At 33.5% G+C, this 17,822-nt stretch overlaps 1 protein-coding gene across 1 annotated transcript in view; it reads right to left on the bottom strand.

The window, feature by feature from the left end:
• Positions 1–17,822, bottom strand: part of LOC132754303 (basement membrane-specific heparan sulfate proteoglycan core protein-like) — a 31,555-nt gene that overhangs the window by 13,154 nt on the left and 579 nt on the right. Inside the window, exons 2-8 of the mRNA XM_060744919.1 lie at positions 16,183–16,362; positions 8,211–8,340; positions 5,751–5,992; positions 3,872–4,054; positions 3,124–3,273; positions 2,463–2,681; positions 1,621–1,710 (exon numbers count right to left, since the gene is read on the bottom strand). Coding sequence (XP_060600902.1) covers positions 1,621–1,710; positions 2,463–2,681; positions 3,124–3,273; positions 3,872–4,054; positions 5,751–5,992; positions 8,211–8,340; positions 16,183–16,362 — 1,194 coding nt within the window. The remainder of the gene's footprint in view (positions 1–1,620; positions 1,711–2,462; positions 2,682–3,123; positions 3,274–3,871; positions 4,055–5,750; positions 5,993–8,210; positions 8,341–16,182; positions 16,363–17,822) is intronic.

Genomic DNA, 17,822 nt, shown 5'->3' on the forward strand with positions numbered 1-17,822 from the left:
ATAGACCTTAGGTGCCATTTTGTGTTTTATTTCAATGGACACACAAGTAGAACCACCGATGTTCCACAAGCTAGTTAGGGATAGCTTCCTTAAAAGAAAGAATCCAAAGTCACTGTCCGATTTCTAACCTACAGTTCTAAGGTAGGTTTGAAGTCAACTACCTTAACAACTCTGCCATGACACCCCTATCATCATCAGTAATTGGATACTTGAAATAAATTAGTAGCAGCAAGTACTTCAATGTGTTCACAACTGATAAGGACAATGAAAATTGCAGACAATTATAGGCAAAATATAATTTTTCTAATGTTCTCGTTGTGTCAGTAAAAATGTATGATATTATAAGAACTTCTGTTTACTTTAAAATACACAAGATACATTCTTAGTAACGTTGACGAAATGGTCATGATGGCCCTGAAATCGTTCACCTGTATATAGGCCCCTTGGCCAAGGCTTATTCTAAACCAGGAGCTTTAATTTGTATAAACTTGTAGACACCCATTAGAAGATGTTTCATGATAAATATTTAAGCTCTAGCTCTTTTGGGTTTTTTATAAGAAGATTTTTAAGCTTTTACTATATACATTGGTAGACACTCACAAGAAGATATTTCATGCTTAGTATCTGAACTCTAGCTCTTTTGGTACTTTATAAGAAGATTTTTTAAGTTTTAAGTATACACATGTAAGAAAAATCAATGTCCCCCGGGGCGGAACCAATTTTAAGGGCCCTTATTTGTACAAACTTGGTAGAAGCTGTTTCATGCTTCATATTTAAGCTCTAGCTCAAGAAGATTTTTAAGTTTTTACTATATACAAATAAGGAAAATCAATGACCCCCTAGGGCGGGGCCAATTTTTACCTGGAATCAATTTTATTTGGACATATTTTTAAGTTGACTACCAAAGGAACATTCGTATAAAGTTTGGATGAAATTGGCAAAGTGGTTTATGAGGAGATGTCATTTAAAGTAAATTTTTACCGACGGCCGCCAGACGAAAAGCGATCACTAAAGCTCACCATGTCACTTTGCGACAGATGAGCTAAAAACTAAGAACAGTCAAATTAAAATGCTCATTTATTGGTCAATTCTAAATTTGGTTTTTTGAATTCACCAATCAGATAAGAATAAGAGCTAGTTACTTGTACTACTTATTCTTATAGAAATGAAAATATTATACATTATCACACACCCGTGCCGAATTTGCGACTCAGTAAATATGGTATGTCACGGCCGTGCATATATTTGACGTGACTCATTAGCGTTATGCAAACATAGTGTAAATACACGCTAAATGTTAGCGTTATACTAAAAGGCGAGGCAATGAAAAATGACTCTGATTTCACTTTATTTTGGGTATGTGGTAAATAGAATATTAAATTCGTGTAAGTTCATTTCTCGCCAGTGGTTCGCATAATATAATTTTATTCAACTCGCGCAATAAATTCAGTATTGAACTTACACTGATTCAATATCCTCTATGTACCAAACATCTTCATGATACTGACATAACTGTCATATTTCCTATATCATCTGCAAGGTGAAATTTCGTCCTATTTTCAGTGTTAAATATTAATCTTTTAAATGTAGAGTAGTATTAATATCAAAATTTTACATTACCTGTTTGGCAGCTCATTCCTGTCTTTCCAAGTGGACAAATACATCTAAATCCTGAACGACCCTCTAGACACCAGCCTCTTCCACATGCACCTACAACAAAAAGGTATTTTGTGAAGTATGAAAATTAATAACCATATATTTATCATCTCTTACGCTAATGTAATGCCCTGCTTGGACTACCAATGAAGCGTTTAAGTATTTTCAATAATATATTGAAAGTAATATCAGAGCATTGGCGACGTTGCCTAGTGGTTGACACGTCGGACAAGAAATCTAAGGATTGCTGGCCACGTTCAAGCCCTGTCAGAGGCAAGCCATTGTGTTCTTGAGAAAAAATGTAACACTCATTGCTTGGTTCCAGGAATGGATAAAAGTGTTTTAATAAGTTTATAGCTTCTAACACAATTAAACTATAATAAATTGGTATAAACTAGAAGTAATTTTTATTGATGTACAAGGCACTCAACAGACTACCTTTTTCTTTTTATACATCTGAAAGATGATAAAGTACATGTAACTACAACACAATAGGATTTCTAAATTTATTAATGAAACAACATTCAAAACAGCACTTTTTGTACTTCTAAATACTAGAATTATATAATATAAGGCAATTATTTACCAATACTCACAAATTTAATATCTTTTTTTTTCAATTTTAACATATTTTATTATTTAATTTGAGCAGAGCACCATCTGCTCAATAGGAAATTTACAAATATCATTTTTAAGGTACTCTGGTATGAATCTTAATAAAAACATGTCATCTACCTATTTAAGAATACCTACTAGTCTACTTGTACATATACTTTATCCTTAAATCCTTTAACTATATGATTAACCTGGGTAGCATTTTTCACTGACTTCCTCGCAATGGGTTCCCATATATCCCTGTGGGCATATACATTTAAAGCCATATTTTGTGTTAGCGACGGAACACTCCGCTCTGTTAACGCAAGGATTTCTCCTACATGTATTGTACGGCTCGATACCCTCAATATCTATAGCTTCAGCACCAAGATTCAAGTCCACGCCCTTTAGTTTAACTTCACTGACAGATCCTAATAATTTATAAAAAAGTGAAATCTAAAATTAAAAAGAAAAAAAAATATTTTCTAACTTGTAATCCTAAGGTCAGCCAGTCATTAAGTCTTTTCATTGTAGTTTATCAATATACCTCAAATATTTTTTCTCTGCATCAATGTCATTTTGTTATATCAGTATCATTATAAATAACGCATACCAATATAACCTAAAGTAGAACTTCATAAAATAATATATTAAGATCACTTTTGGGGCCTTTGTAGAAGTGGTCATATTATAGTGTCAGTCTAAATTTGGAGAGCCATGCTAGTTGTAACTATATGTTTATCTGTATCAGGTAGTTGACATTAATGATAGGAATCGTCATATCATTAAAGGGTCGGTCATAAAGTGAGACTTTACGGTACATCATTACTATTGTATATCACATTCAAAACTTATAATAAAATAATTGCTTACCTACAAATCCTTCCCTGAATCCAGTCCCTCTGGGAATATTGTCATAATTTGGCACGGAGCCAAGATACATGTAGCCTTGAAGGTCAAGGACGGTGAAGTAACCTGGTGACTGTCCTGTATATGCTGGTTCTTCATTAACAATCATAGAACCTGAAATAGACCGGATTTAAAATAAAATTATATTTGAATAATTCTTAAAAGCTTTCTTTTTTTCGGCAGAGTGAAAACTGCCTAAATTTTCCTGAAACTGGGATGTTATTTAATCATTTAAGCATTTGATGATATGGTATTAAACATTATTTTTATAATTATAAGCAATTTATTACGACCTTTTTAGAGCATGTTCTTGATATAGGAGTTTTTTTAAGACAGCTTAATTGCCAGTCACAGATTCTGCTACCATTCAAATCATCATTTATTCAAAAATCCAATAAAGAATTAAGTCAATGCAACAAAATGATCTATGAAATAAAATGTAAATAGTATGAAATATATATGAGCCGCCCTAACAAAACCAACATAGTGTGTTTGTGAGCAGCATGGATCCAGCGCATCTGCACAGTCTGATCGGGATCCATGCTGTGCTTACAAACCCTATTACAAGTAGAGAAAAGTAGCGAACATCATGGATCCTGATCAGACTGCACTATTGTGCAGGTTGGTCTTGGTCAATTCTGGTCGAAATACCATTATACTGGCTTTGTCATGGCGCTGCTCATTTATATACACACGATTCAAGTATTCTTACCCTTCTGTCGGTCTCTAGTCAGTTTAATTGTGTGCCATTGATGAAGAGGAAGTGTATTATTGCCCCTGATAATTGCTGGACCTGATCCAACATCAAAGCGGAATTCTGGATATCCTTCATTAAGTCCAAAGCAGACAAAGTCTCCGCCTCCATCCTCAAACTGGCCATTGTACAATACCATACCTATAATAGCATAAAAACACAAATGAATATACATATGTTAGTTTCACATATAAGGAACAACTATAATGCTATGATAGGTATCGATTGCTCACCAGTGACAACATAACTAGACCTATAAACCTTCGTGTATTTAGTATTTAGCACTTCCATTTTATCGGTAATTTTGACAGCCATACTATTTTGCTGGTCATTTTGACTGCAATACCATTTTATTAGTCATTCTGACTACATACCTTTAAGTTATTTTGAGTGCAATACCATTTTCTCATCTATTTTCACTACAATACCATTTTATCAGTTATTTTGACTGCAAGACCATTTTATTAGTCATTTCAATTGCAATACCATTCTTTAAGTTATTTTGAGTGAAAATCCGGCTTAAAGCGTAAGTAGCAGGAATAAATAAATTACAAACGAAAATGTTCCGTTTCAATTTGTTTTCAAGACGCAAAAGTTAGTTTCTTTTATGATTGAGTTTTGTCTGTATTAGTTTTACACAAAAGAGAATGGCTACTGTAGTAGTATTCCGTCTCCAAAGGACGGTCCTACTTACCAAAAGATCGTGACCGAATCATACAGAGAATTATAACGAACAAGTTAAAATTTCATAGCTCTATCACATTTGGCTGCGATCGAGTTACATTTGGATTTATTGTGTCTTATATTTAAACGCAATTCTTACGTGGAGTTAAAACTACAGTATAACGTCTTGGTGATCAGTAATATAAAAATAGTCCATGTATATCATTTACCTCTACAGATAGCGCATCCTGTGTTGTCGGTATACAAGTGACATAGATATTTTAGGTGTAACATAGTTGATACATGCATATTAATTTGTACCATGTAACGAAGTCTTTTAGTGCATTTACATGTCTATAAAGCTGCTATTTAAATGAAATTAGCAACAACAAAAAATTGAAAAATGAAATGTGCACACTTGTTTCCTACAGTATGATAGATACTTTTATTTCCTCCTCAAAGAAAATGTTAGTATTTTAACGGTTGATTATTTTCCTTGTTAGTTTTATACAATAGAGAATAGATTTCAAATCGTTTTAGACAAAACAATATTCGTTTTTACAAAAAAAGTGGTAACTGTTATCGTCAGCATGTTCCGGTTCAATTATAATCAGTGGACTTCTGGTCCTTCTTTTATCCAAATTTGCATGCATAACACTGGTGGCACAAATAGGCACAGGTGCTCGTCCAGTCTTGGGGTTACCCTACCTACTCCTTTAAAAGTAAATTTTTTTTTTAAATTATACATAAACCCTTTATGATATACAAATAATTAAAAAGTAGTGATAATAAATTGATCCTCTATATCTGTAAAACAACCTTGTTTTTACTGGTATATGAGGTCAATTTTTTATTTTTTATAATTATTTCGTTATCATAAAGAGTTGATTTAGGAGATTTATCTAAAAAATCATATTTAAAGGGATGGGATGATGGCACACTGGACAAGCCTTTCCTTTTAAAAGGAAACTTTATTCAGCTTTACTAGTAAACGAACACTATAAAATTATCTACTTGTATTTCATGTATATGAGAGAACGTATATAGAACCACTGACAAACAATAGACAAGCACTCTTGCATAAAATAACTCAATATTTACAGCTGCATCAGAACTGTCAGTAATAGGTATATGAAATCACACCAAAAGAAACAATGTACAATGAAATAATCACCTTCTGTAGACTCCGGTTTCAACAAGAGAAGTATATCAAAGTCGAGGTAGACATCATTTATTGCTGGGTAAGAAATGTACGAGTTCGGGTTCTGAGAAAAGTACGGTACAAGGTCGGTCACATATAGATTGACAGGTGAATCTGTTACACCGTGCTTATTCGCGGCATGACAAACATAAGTTCCTGCATCTTCTGGTCTGACACGATTAATCAACAGATCTCCGTCGAATATTCGGTAGTCACTGTTATAATAAAAAATGTATAACATTTACATAAAAAATCATGAATAATAAGTTACAAATTACAAAAACAATTTGTAGTGTAAACCAATAATAAATAAAACACTATAGCAGGGCGTCAAGTGAATTTTGGTCCAAAAAATATATGACTTACAACTGAAATATAGGACCATATTCTTAGAAATAAAGGACAAGGACAAGAAAATAAAAGAACTTTTGAACTTTAAAACCTCATCCTCTCACTACACTCTCCTTTTAAGTTACAACAGGTATAATAACTTTCAACATTTCAATTAAAGGATGCTGTTTTTATATCATATAATATGGCTTTGGTAAATATTTGTCTCAGTCCATCCAATAACAGATAGGATAGCTTTGTCCTCCTCAAACTGTAAGCGTCAGCAACTGGGCAGAGAAACATTTCTTTGAATGTGTCTGATATGCCATCATTAACCCAAACAATGATATATGATGTGGCACACTTCATTCACATTAGGTAAAGCATACTGGTAACTAAGTTTTGGTGAACCAACAGCAGTACCTGAGCTTCCTGCCTCCTAACCTGACCTGACCTTACACTCTGTGCTGTGTTGGAAGATGCACTAGGCTGTACTTAGAATGTTAATTTAGTCTGATTTTGTTAACAGAATGACTCACTTAATTTCTTGCGTTGTGATCCTTTTGCATGTTGAAGTATTTCATTTATTCCACTATTGTCATATTTGATTTCTGTCTTACACAGGGTAAACCTAACACTTTGATCTGAACAACCTTTAAAACACCATGACTGTAACTTTTGTCCATTTGAATCTTTTTCAGTTAACCACAATTCTTGAAACTTTGTTTTATCCTTAGGCATGTTTACCCTTGTTAATGATATACTATGCTTATCCTTGAGAAAAGTATTATAATCACAGAAATTTATTGAAATCCATGAAATTCTAACTTGAAAAAAAAATGAATAATGTATGAGAAGCTGCTATCTGTATTACAGGTCAAGTAAAGTTGATATTTTCTTATTAAAAAATTGCCAGTTTTTTAATGACACTATGTTCATATGGTGACCTCCTATAATGTGTAGAATTTTGAACATATCTACTTTGTGTTAAGTCAAGACCTGTTATTTAATATTTACAAGGAGACTGTGTAGCAATTATCAATATATTCTAATACGTGTATCAAATTTCAGCATAGTATATCTCGACCTGAAACAGAAAACTAATGCTACAAACAGCTTCAATTGCAAGAATGTAAATCCAGCATGTAAAATTGGACTAGCTGGGCTAGACAGGGTACCTAGAACTGAAAAAAAGATGAATTTTGAAGTAAATGTTGCATATATACAAACAGATGACAAAAGCTGCTTGTAATATACAGTACTGGTTTTGCTGCAGAATCAAACATTTATTGCTTACCCTTAAAAAAATAGGAATTATAGGAATTTTACAGAAATATAGGAATTTATAGGAAAGTTGACGCCTTGCCATAGATCTGATATCTATCTTTCTGATTAATTACATAAATATTATTGTTATTTTTTTGTTCAATGTCGCAACAACACAGTAGATCTCAGGTATCTCCTTTGTGCATAATTTCAGGCATTAGTGGGCACCTTTAGAAACATGACAGACATTCAGTAAGTTAGCTGAATAGCTTCCTAAAATGATTTGAAATTTCGCACATAAGTTGTTTGTATAGACACACATTAAATGAAGTAATAATCTCGAAAGATTATTTCAAGTCCTGTTATGTCAAGCATCCCCAACATATATCTAGCAAAACAACATAAACAAAAAGCTGGCAAATTAACATCAACAGATATCGGGTAAATCAACATATTAAGCAAACAGCTGGAAAATTAACATCCTCAAATAACAGGCAAATTAACATTAACAGATATCTGGCACATAAACATCAACAAATATCTGGTAAACCAAAACTCACAGATATCTGTCAAATCATCATAAACAAATAGCAGGGAAATTAACATGAACAGATAGCTTGCAAGTTAATATCAACATATATCTGGCAAATTAACATCAACAGGAAGCTGGCAAATAAATATCAACATATATTTGGCAAATTAACATCAACAAAAAGTTGGCAAATAAATATAAACAGATATCTGGCAAATTAACATCAACAGATTACTGGCAAATAAATAACAATACTTACCTGGGATTTCAAGAACAACAGAATTAATTTTGATGTAAACACATACCTCGGCATTTTACCCTCTTTTCTGAACCATGTGATATCAGGTGACGGATATCCAGTGGCATCACAGACAAGTTTAGCTCTGTCACCAAGAGCAGCCGTTGAAGCAGAAGGTGCCGAAATATATGGCTTAGCTGAAACTGGATGGACATTGAAAAGGGTAATCTTTTTCTAAAGGGGTAAATTGCTTTATGGTTTTTAACAAAGGAAGAGTATAATGTTTTAAAACAAGACATTTCCTGTTATACTAAATTGAGGAAAGGAATAAATGGAAGACATTTTTATCAATTTAAGATTTTTAGGAGGTATTTAAATAGAAAATCTTCAAATTCAAAGAATATGTTTCCATTATATTTGATCTTTAGAAAAGAATAGTAAAATATAATACAACAGTTGTAAAAGTTTTACTGTGCAAGGAAAAGAAAGTTTTAAAAGTTGTTTAAACATGGCATGAAAACTAGAAATGTCAAAACAATCTGACTCTGAGCTGACCTGAGTCCTTAAAATTTGACATTGATACTAAATGCCAAGTGAGCTAGGTACTAGCAGATGGGGTTCGTACCATATTCTTCTAACACATTGATGACCCAATATAACTAGGTTAGAGTGATGGTGAAATATTTTTTTATTAGTGAAAGTATTTTTCAAATTAAAAAGTAATAATCAAAGTCATGTTAACAAAAGGGTGTTCAACAGAGGATTTTTTTTCAGAAAATAACATACATGGGTAAGGTGTTGAGTATAAAAGGAAAACAATCACAACTCTTTTTAATGATTGATTTTACCAATCCTTTTAATGTCAAAGACCATATTTCAACAACAGTACAATATCAGATTACATTATCTGTAACACTTGGATTAGGAAATTTAAAAAAAAATGAAAATCAAAAATATACAAAACACAAATGACAAATGCTCCCTGATTAGCAAAAACTATATTTAGTCTCAATAACCTTGACCCAGTCAACTCCTGAGAAAATGGTGTTAGTGGTGTTGGTATCAATCCGGATCATATATATAGAGTCACTGTACCAGTGCTCAACCAGTTTTTCACAAAATCACATAAAAACTCTTTCGGAACAAAAAGTTTGCTGGAAAACTTATTTTTGGTATAAAGCTGGCTTTTTCAAACTCACTATAAGCTAAAGCGTTTTAATAACACGGATCAGAATACAATTTACCATGGAGTTGTATATAGGGTATAAAACCACTATATTTTTCCGGCAACCAAACCAGTGCTCGACCAGGTGGTTTTATCTATATCAAAACTCTTATTTTTTAAAAACAGATATGGTTTTTTATGTTCAACAATTGTATTTCAAAAATATTTTAAAACATTTATGATTTAGTGTCTACAGATGTAAATATGAGAGCAAATATGATACGAAGGAATTGCTAAGCATTGACAAATAAAGAGTTTATAAGAGTTTTGGAATTTACATATACTGGGGTGTTTGAGATTACTTATTCTCATATTTCTTTTACTTAAAACACTCTACAAACAGAGTAAAGTGTGATATTTTATGTAATATACAAATGGTCTACGCTTTTAGTGGTGTGTTCCCGATTTGTTTCCGTACAGCTGCCATATTTGTAAACATGTTCATAGCCCCTGCCTTTTATGGATAACAGGGTTTTGATGATTTTCGGGCACCTTTCTTACAGAAATTAATTGGAATCATAAGAGTAAAGGCAATTTAACAAAGTATTGTCCACATTAGCCCTAAATTATCATTATTTCAGTGTTTTAAATAGTTTCTACTGCTACTTTTATTATAGAATTGTATTTTGTACTGTTTAATTTTGTCTGCAAAATGGGCAATCTTCTACCAAACGTGGAGTACTTTTACATGGTGTAGAGGTTACATGTCAGGTACAAATAGCAAACACAAATCCCCAGGGTTTTTCCACTTTTAATGCATAAATCGTACACAAATAGAAGTATTGGTCGAGCACTGGGCTGGTCGAGCACAGGTACTGTGACTCTACATTTGTATATACAAAGGTGGCTGATTTTCATCAACTGTTGAAAAGAATTTACTTTTTACAAAAGGAATGTTAAAACAAAATAAATATTGAAAATCATAATACCATGATTGTGATTTTTGTTTCCGTTTCCTAAAGAATAGCCACTTTATTTTAGCTATTCATTTAGATTGAAGAAAAAAGTGAGTGAAAGAATAACAATAAACATAATAAAACTATATCAGAAGCAAAATTGAAGCCTAACTCTGCAATTCATTACAATTTTTAAACATTTTCTGCAATATACAAAAGGTCAATCAGGAAAGCATAGAAAAAAAAGATTTGATAAATTATAGTATATAAGCGTTTTCAGCCTTAATTTCCCTATTTACCATTATAGCCTATCCTGTTGTACCCTAGGTTTCAGAAATAAACACATGAATATATACACATGTCGTATGGTCCTTTTCAAATGTAGGAATGGTCTGTTTATGTCTGTAAGGACATAAACATACGCATTGATAAATAAATAAATAAACAAGACAACAATTTCTGGCGCAAACCAATAGAAATATTTATATCAAAGTGCATAAATACAGATCCGAAATACATAAACGATCAATGGAAATATGCATGATAATGAAACATAATGAATAACAAACAATTACCTGTAAGGATAAAACATACGCCTTGATAAATAAAAAATAAACGAGACAACAATTTCTGGCGCAAACCAATAGAAATATTATATCAAAGTGCGCATGCGTGGGGTGGATTTTCCGAGAAGTTTGTAAAAACTGAGGCCCGGCATGCAAATTATGTCAAGAATGTAATATGAGAAATTAGTTGTTTATATTGAGATGATGAAATGGAATGATATAGGAATGATATGGGATAATGGATTGTATATCGGACTGTAAACAGGACAAATACAAGAGATATATATACAAATACAAGGAACAAAATGATTCATAAAAACGATATTCAAAAACACGAATATCGACCACATGACATACTTCCCCACTTTGGGGAATGTTGCCCCGACATTCATAAAATATTAAAGAGGAAGAGCTTGAATCAGACATTGCAAGTAGTAAGCTTAGACCATAAAGTAACTAAACTATAGGTACTACATAACTAAATCTAAATACTGAAGGCAATTACAAACCTGTGAGTAAATATATAATACCCGGCAAAAATACTTTAAAACTCAAGCATGTTCCACAAAAATACCGTATGCCGCAAATCGCGAAAAATATATGTCACGCGGAAACAAAATTTTAATTTATCAGTAGAACTGTGAATTCATTGAAGAGGTGCACTCTCAACAATAAATCCTTTATTTTTAAAGTACTGTAAAGTACATTTATAAATTATCAAGGTAAAATATATGGTACATGATATAAAACATAAAACGAGACACATCAGGTACCGAACAACGCCTAACTTCAGAGGAGGGATTGGAGAACGAGTTCTGATCCGAATGTAAGTCAGAGGAAGCTGGCTTGTATAAGGACTCAGTTGTTTTGCACAAAGGCATCCCCTTAAAGGGAAGTAAAAGGTTCCTGTGCAAAACCCTGGACCTGTCCTTGCTGTTTTCCTTCTTCACCTCATAGATGGGAATTCCAGAGAGTGCGGCTGGCTGAGAGAATGGTGTATACATCTTTCTCCCATCTATCGGCAAGTTTGCGATTTCCCCGAACATCCAACATTTCGGACCAGTAACTCGATCCTCGGGCTTCAATTCCGCTCTCGGTCACGACGGAAGGTCATAGTACCGTTTATGTTTCTTTGCCTTGTTTCTTGGCCTCTCAATGTGCAAAAAAATATGCAAATTTTGAGTCTGTTCTGGAGACGCGGAGACGTAAGGAATGGTCCTTGACAGGAGATTTGTCTGGTTCGATCAATTAACGCATCGATGGCAAGCCTAGGGTGGCGACCAAACATGGATGAAGTGGGGAGAATAACCAGTAGAAGAATAGGGGAGTTAGAGTTATAGGTCATGGACAATAGCCGCGGAACATGGGCACTCTCCAATTGACCTTCTTGTCATTATTCTAGCGGGGTCACCCAACATATTCAGAGAGGCTTTTCGTTAAAGCGCCTTCAGGCCATCCCATTCCCTGTGGATGAAATACGGAGTAGTCCTGGTACTTGTCAATATTGGCCAACTTGCACAACTCCCGGGATAAACTTTCGGCTTTTCAAAATTTCGTCCTTGATTCACTATGGAACCGACTAGGAAACCATAGTGGACATAACAAGAATTCTTCAAGAGAAGATTTAGCGGTAGTATGTGCAGTTTGGTTCTTGGCAGGGAAAGCCTGACGCAAAACGAGTGAAGTGATTCGGTAAATGATCAAGATGTTTTCATAAACCACCCCGAAGATCATCTCCAGAGAAAGAAAATCCATACAGCCAATTTCCCATTGGATAACTCGAACTGAATAGATTTAACTTAGCAGTCGTTTTATCCAATGGACTTTCTCCGGATACATCTGGCGGCAGTTTCGAACCTCGTGTTTCGATATACTGCTCTAACTGAGGCCAAAAGAAACGTGAACGGAACAAGGAAATCGTTCTTGTACAACCTTGATGTCCTGCCCTCATTCATGCAAACCCTGGAAAGCTAAATCAAGCATATGCTCAGGGAGAGAACAAGCTGAGGAACAGGGTAACCATTTGAAGTACCTTTACGATAAAGAATTGAATCCTTCAAAGTAAAGGATTGCTCCATTCTTTCAGAGAAACGATCAGAACCTTGGCCGTTTCATGTGACTTTTGGCGTTCAGTTAACCTATGACCAATGTTCAAAGAGTTGAACTAAACGGGGAAAAGTGGTTGGATCATCTTGCTGCTCCTTCTTTCCAATCAATTGACTTAAGCTGCTTCCGACTTCAATCTCGTCTCTGGGATTAAGAGAAAGAACAGTTTTGATTAAAAGAAAATACATTCAACAGCTGGAAGTTGACCTGGACCTTCAGAATTGAGAAACAAAAGAGCCTTGACAGCATCTGAAAGGAAGAATGTTAGGAAATCGGGAAGAGAAGAAGCTGAAGGAATTCTAGAAAGGGTATCGGCGTCGACGTTCTCTTTACCAGCTCTGAACCGCAAGTTGATGTCATATGCAGATCAAGGAGGATAACCACCTGTGACTGGTAGCATCAAGCTTGGCAGATGAAAACACATAGAGTAAGTGGGTTATTATCTGTTCTAACTTCCACAGAAATTACCATGGAGATAATCATGGAACTTATCACAGACAGACCACTTAAGAGCCAAGAACTCTAATTTTGTGAGCAGGATAATGTCTTTCTCCCGCTCTCAAACCCCTACTGGCATAGGTAACAATAACATAGCTCCTTACCATCAGCACCAACCTGGTAAAGAACCGCTCCCAAAACCCGCTAGTACTGGCATCAAACATAAAGAAATGAAAATGGACTTATTGTATGTCAGCAAAAGCTTAAGACTGGAGGAGAAAAGAAAGTTTATCTATCAAAGCACAAAAGGCATTCTGCTTGTATCTGGACCCCAATTGAAAGGAACTTTTATAGATTTCTTTAAAGAACTTTTGTTACAAGGTGGAAATACCAATAGTTAAGGGTCCATTCAAAGGTTTGGCCGTTCTGTGGCGTAGTCTTTAATGAACCCTCCTGTAATTAACCTGAAAAACCTAAAAGCTACGCAAACTCCTTAAGACAAGAATGGTACACGGGTATGTCTTGATGTGCTATTCAATCTTCTCAGGATCTGTCTTCAACACCATCAGCACTAACAATGTGACCCAATATGGACTTGCGCTTAAGAGATTCACACCTTGGACCCTTTAAGTTTAAAAGATTGGAATTCTCAGACCGTTGAAAGGACAGACTGAAAGGCGACGGAAATGAGAATCAATAGAACAGAAAGATGATTAATGTCACTCGAGATAAAATTCCAAACAGTCACGAGGTGAAGTTCGCCCATACAACGCCCCCCACACTGGCCACCAATATCGTATGCGTCCTTTTCAAAATCGTAGGAATGGTCTGTTTATGTCTGTAAGGACATAAACATACGCTATTTGATAAAATAAATGAAATTTAACAAGAACAACACATTTCTGGTCGCAAACCAAATAGAAATTATTATATCAAAGTGCATCAAATTTACAGATCCAAAAATTACAAATAAACGATCAATGGAAATATGCATGATAATGAAAATAAATGAATAACAACAACTTACCTGTAAGGTACATAAACATACGCCCTTGATAAATAAATAAATAAACAAGGATCAACAATTTCTGGCGCAAACCATAGAAATATTTATATCAAAGTTGCGCATGCGTTGAGATGGATTTTCCGAGAAGTTGTAAAAACTGAGGCCCGGCATGCCAAATTATGGTCAGATATGTAATATGAGAAATTAAGTTGTTATCAATTGAGATGATGTAAATGGACATGATATAGGAATGATATGGGATAATGGATTGTATATCGGACTGTAAACAGACAAATACAAGAGATATATATATAAATACAAGGACAAAATGATACATAAAACGATATTCAAAAACACGAATATCGACCACATGACACACACAAGGAAAAATTGTCCTCAGACGACTTAACAGCTAATATGCTAAATATTATTTATAATACTGCACGTTTGTAACGTCGCTTTCCATTGGATAATCGTGACGTTTATATAGTTTTATATACACGGCTGTTGTCGATTCATGAAGAAATCTTACTTTTTTCTCTAAAAATGATGTTTGCTGTATTATAAATTCGTTATAAAGATTGTTGATAGGTTATATGGCCGTATATAAATGGCTGTTTGCAATATAACCCTCGCCTAGCGGCTCGGGTTATATTTACAAACAGCCGTTTATATAGGGCCATATAACCTGTCAACAATCTTTATAACTAATAATATACACTCGTCCAGCTTCATTGGAACTGTCCATTATCAGTTTTGCATGGATGTGTCAGGCTGATCCAGCTTTTTTCTGCTGGCAAAAGCTGATTATTCTAGTTTAAGAATTGTTAAGTTAAAAGATTGTACATTACAGTAAGCATGTTTTACATTATACATATACAGGTTTTTCATTGGCTTTAATATGACAACTTTATTTATTAATAGGGATTCAAATCTTTATTTTGAGATTATAAAGGTTTGTAGTGCAGGGCTATATTCAGAGTTATAAATATTTATTTTTCAGTGCTTCAAACTATTTTTTTTCAGAGCTATTAAACTTCTGAAGTGCAGGGTTACAAATATTTATATTTCAGGGTTTACATACTCATTTTTCAGGACTATAAAAAATTTGTAAATTAGGCTACAGTGCTTTAATGACTAATTTCTATAAAGTTTATATTAATCTAAAGTTAAGACTTTTTAATATAAGGGAAGAAATTCTGCATCTTTATGGCAAGACTCTCAGTCCATCATTTTCAGAAAAGAAAAAGAATTCCATTTATTATTTATCTTGGGACTAGAGTTTTTTCCTTTTTATACAGAATTCATTTTGTATGTAAAAGAACACTGATATTTCTTACATGTATACAATATATATCTTTGAAACTGACCATGCAGAGAACGGTCATGCTGAATTATGTTATAGTACGAAGACATAAGCTATAGACAAAGTCAATAATGGCAAAAAGTTTCACAGTCTATATATTGAAGATCATGCTTCATTGATGCAATGTTCAAGGCTTATGAATTGTTACAGTAATGTATCATACATGCAAGAGGGAATAATCACTTTCATATTCAATTCAACCATTCATATCATAGGAGATGTAATTATATAAACGTTGTTTCACAATCAATATATATATCAAACTTGTTTCAAACAAGGGTTGTTTTAACATTTCATCAACATCATTGCAAATATAAACTATATAAAACATTTAGCTATGATAGAGAAAATAATCTTGCTTAACATTTAAGAAATAGCCAAAACAAATTCAAAAACCCTTGTTACAAATAATATGGATAAAAATGCCTTTATTTACCTTTTACATAGAGATTAACTTTAGAGGTGATGGAACCAGCCTCATTTACAGCCCGACAGGTGTAAGTACCAGTATCTTCCACTCTGGTCTGAGGAATGATCAATATACTGTCTCCAAGAATGGCGTCTGCTGGAAGTGGTCCGTCGTCCCTTGACCATGTGATAGTCGGCAGAGGTGTTCCTAAAATATTGTATTACCTCTGAACAAATTATAGCCAATATTTCAGGCACTGTAGAGCAAAATAAAACAACAACAACACCAAAAGAAGTTTCAATAAGTTTGCCTGAAAGATGTTTTACATCTTCAGCAGTACCAGACAAATTCAACAAATACAGAAATAAAGAATTTAACTCTTTAACAAAACCTCAGTGAAATTTTAAATTGATTTTTGAAAAGAAAATGTCTAAATCTAGGGAAAAATATTTTGAATTAAAAAAAATATAAAAAGAGTAAACCCGTTAACAATACATCCATGGAAACCCTTTTCCCCAAATTGAGACTTGTATCAAACTTTTTTCCCCACGGCCATCATAAAAACCTTAATATTAAAAATTTCACAAAAACTTTTTTTAAAAAAAAGGATTGCTGGAAAATTTATGAAAAAAATTCATAAAATAACTTTAGCCTGACAAATTTATATTTTATAAAAGGTAATGGGAAAACAATTTCCCTGTTAAAAGGGCAAAAAGGAATAAAATTCCCCGAAATAGCTTTTTGGCTAAAACACATTGGAAGGATTTATGGGGTATGAAAAAGTTAATTTTATCGAATTCATAAAAGTTGAAAAAAAATTAATTATGCGAGCCTCTGTCGATCTTATATTTTACTTCAATGAGTTAAATAAATTCGTATGAAACTTTACACGAATATATATTCTATTTATCACATACCAAAAATAAAAACCAGTTTGCAATTAGTGATAAAGAAACAGTTTTCATTGACGGCCTATTATAGGTTTAACGCTAACATTTAGCATGTCTTAATACTATGTTTATATAATGCACATTGACGTCACATCAATTAATAACGGCATGGACGTGTAAGTACAATTTTTTTACGGGGTCGCAATAATAATTCGAGCTATCGAATACGTGATAAGCCTTGTTAATGCATAAATACCCAAAAATGAAAGTAAGTGAAACTCTGGAAGCAGTCCAAAAATATCTTCCTTGCAAGAGTTTCATAAAATATATCGGAAATAGCAATGACCCTAGAACTCTGTACAGCTCAAATCAAAAGGAAACTAATGTAGAATATGCCTATAAAAGAATAAATGAAGAAATGAAACATCTCATTTTAATCATTTATAATTTCAAGTTTATTTTTTTATTTCAACAGAATTTTTATTTCTGGGGTTTCAAACATTAGAAACTATGTACATAGTAGGTAACTAAGGACGCATAGTCTCTGGACGAGCCAGCACTGGAAGATGCTGAACAAAATCTATCTCAGCGTCGCTTTTGTACACCATAGATTCTTAATACATTTAGTAGTATTATATAACCATTGTTAACACAGTCAAAAAAGTTTCTGTCTGGTTTTAATTTTACCTCTGACCAAGAGTTTCTAAATTGTTCATGTATATGTATCAATAATTTATATTACATGCCGGGTTTATAATTTTGGGTATGATGTATTTA

The sequence above is a fragment of the Ruditapes philippinarum genome, unplaced genomic scaffold (assembly GCF_026571515.1).
Source record: "Ruditapes philippinarum isolate M1 unplaced genomic scaffold, ASM2657151v2 ctg5929_1_1_1_1, whole genome shotgun sequence".
In the NCBI taxonomy this organism is placed as follows: domain Eukaryota; kingdom Metazoa; phylum Mollusca; class Bivalvia; order Venerida; family Veneridae; genus Ruditapes; species Ruditapes philippinarum.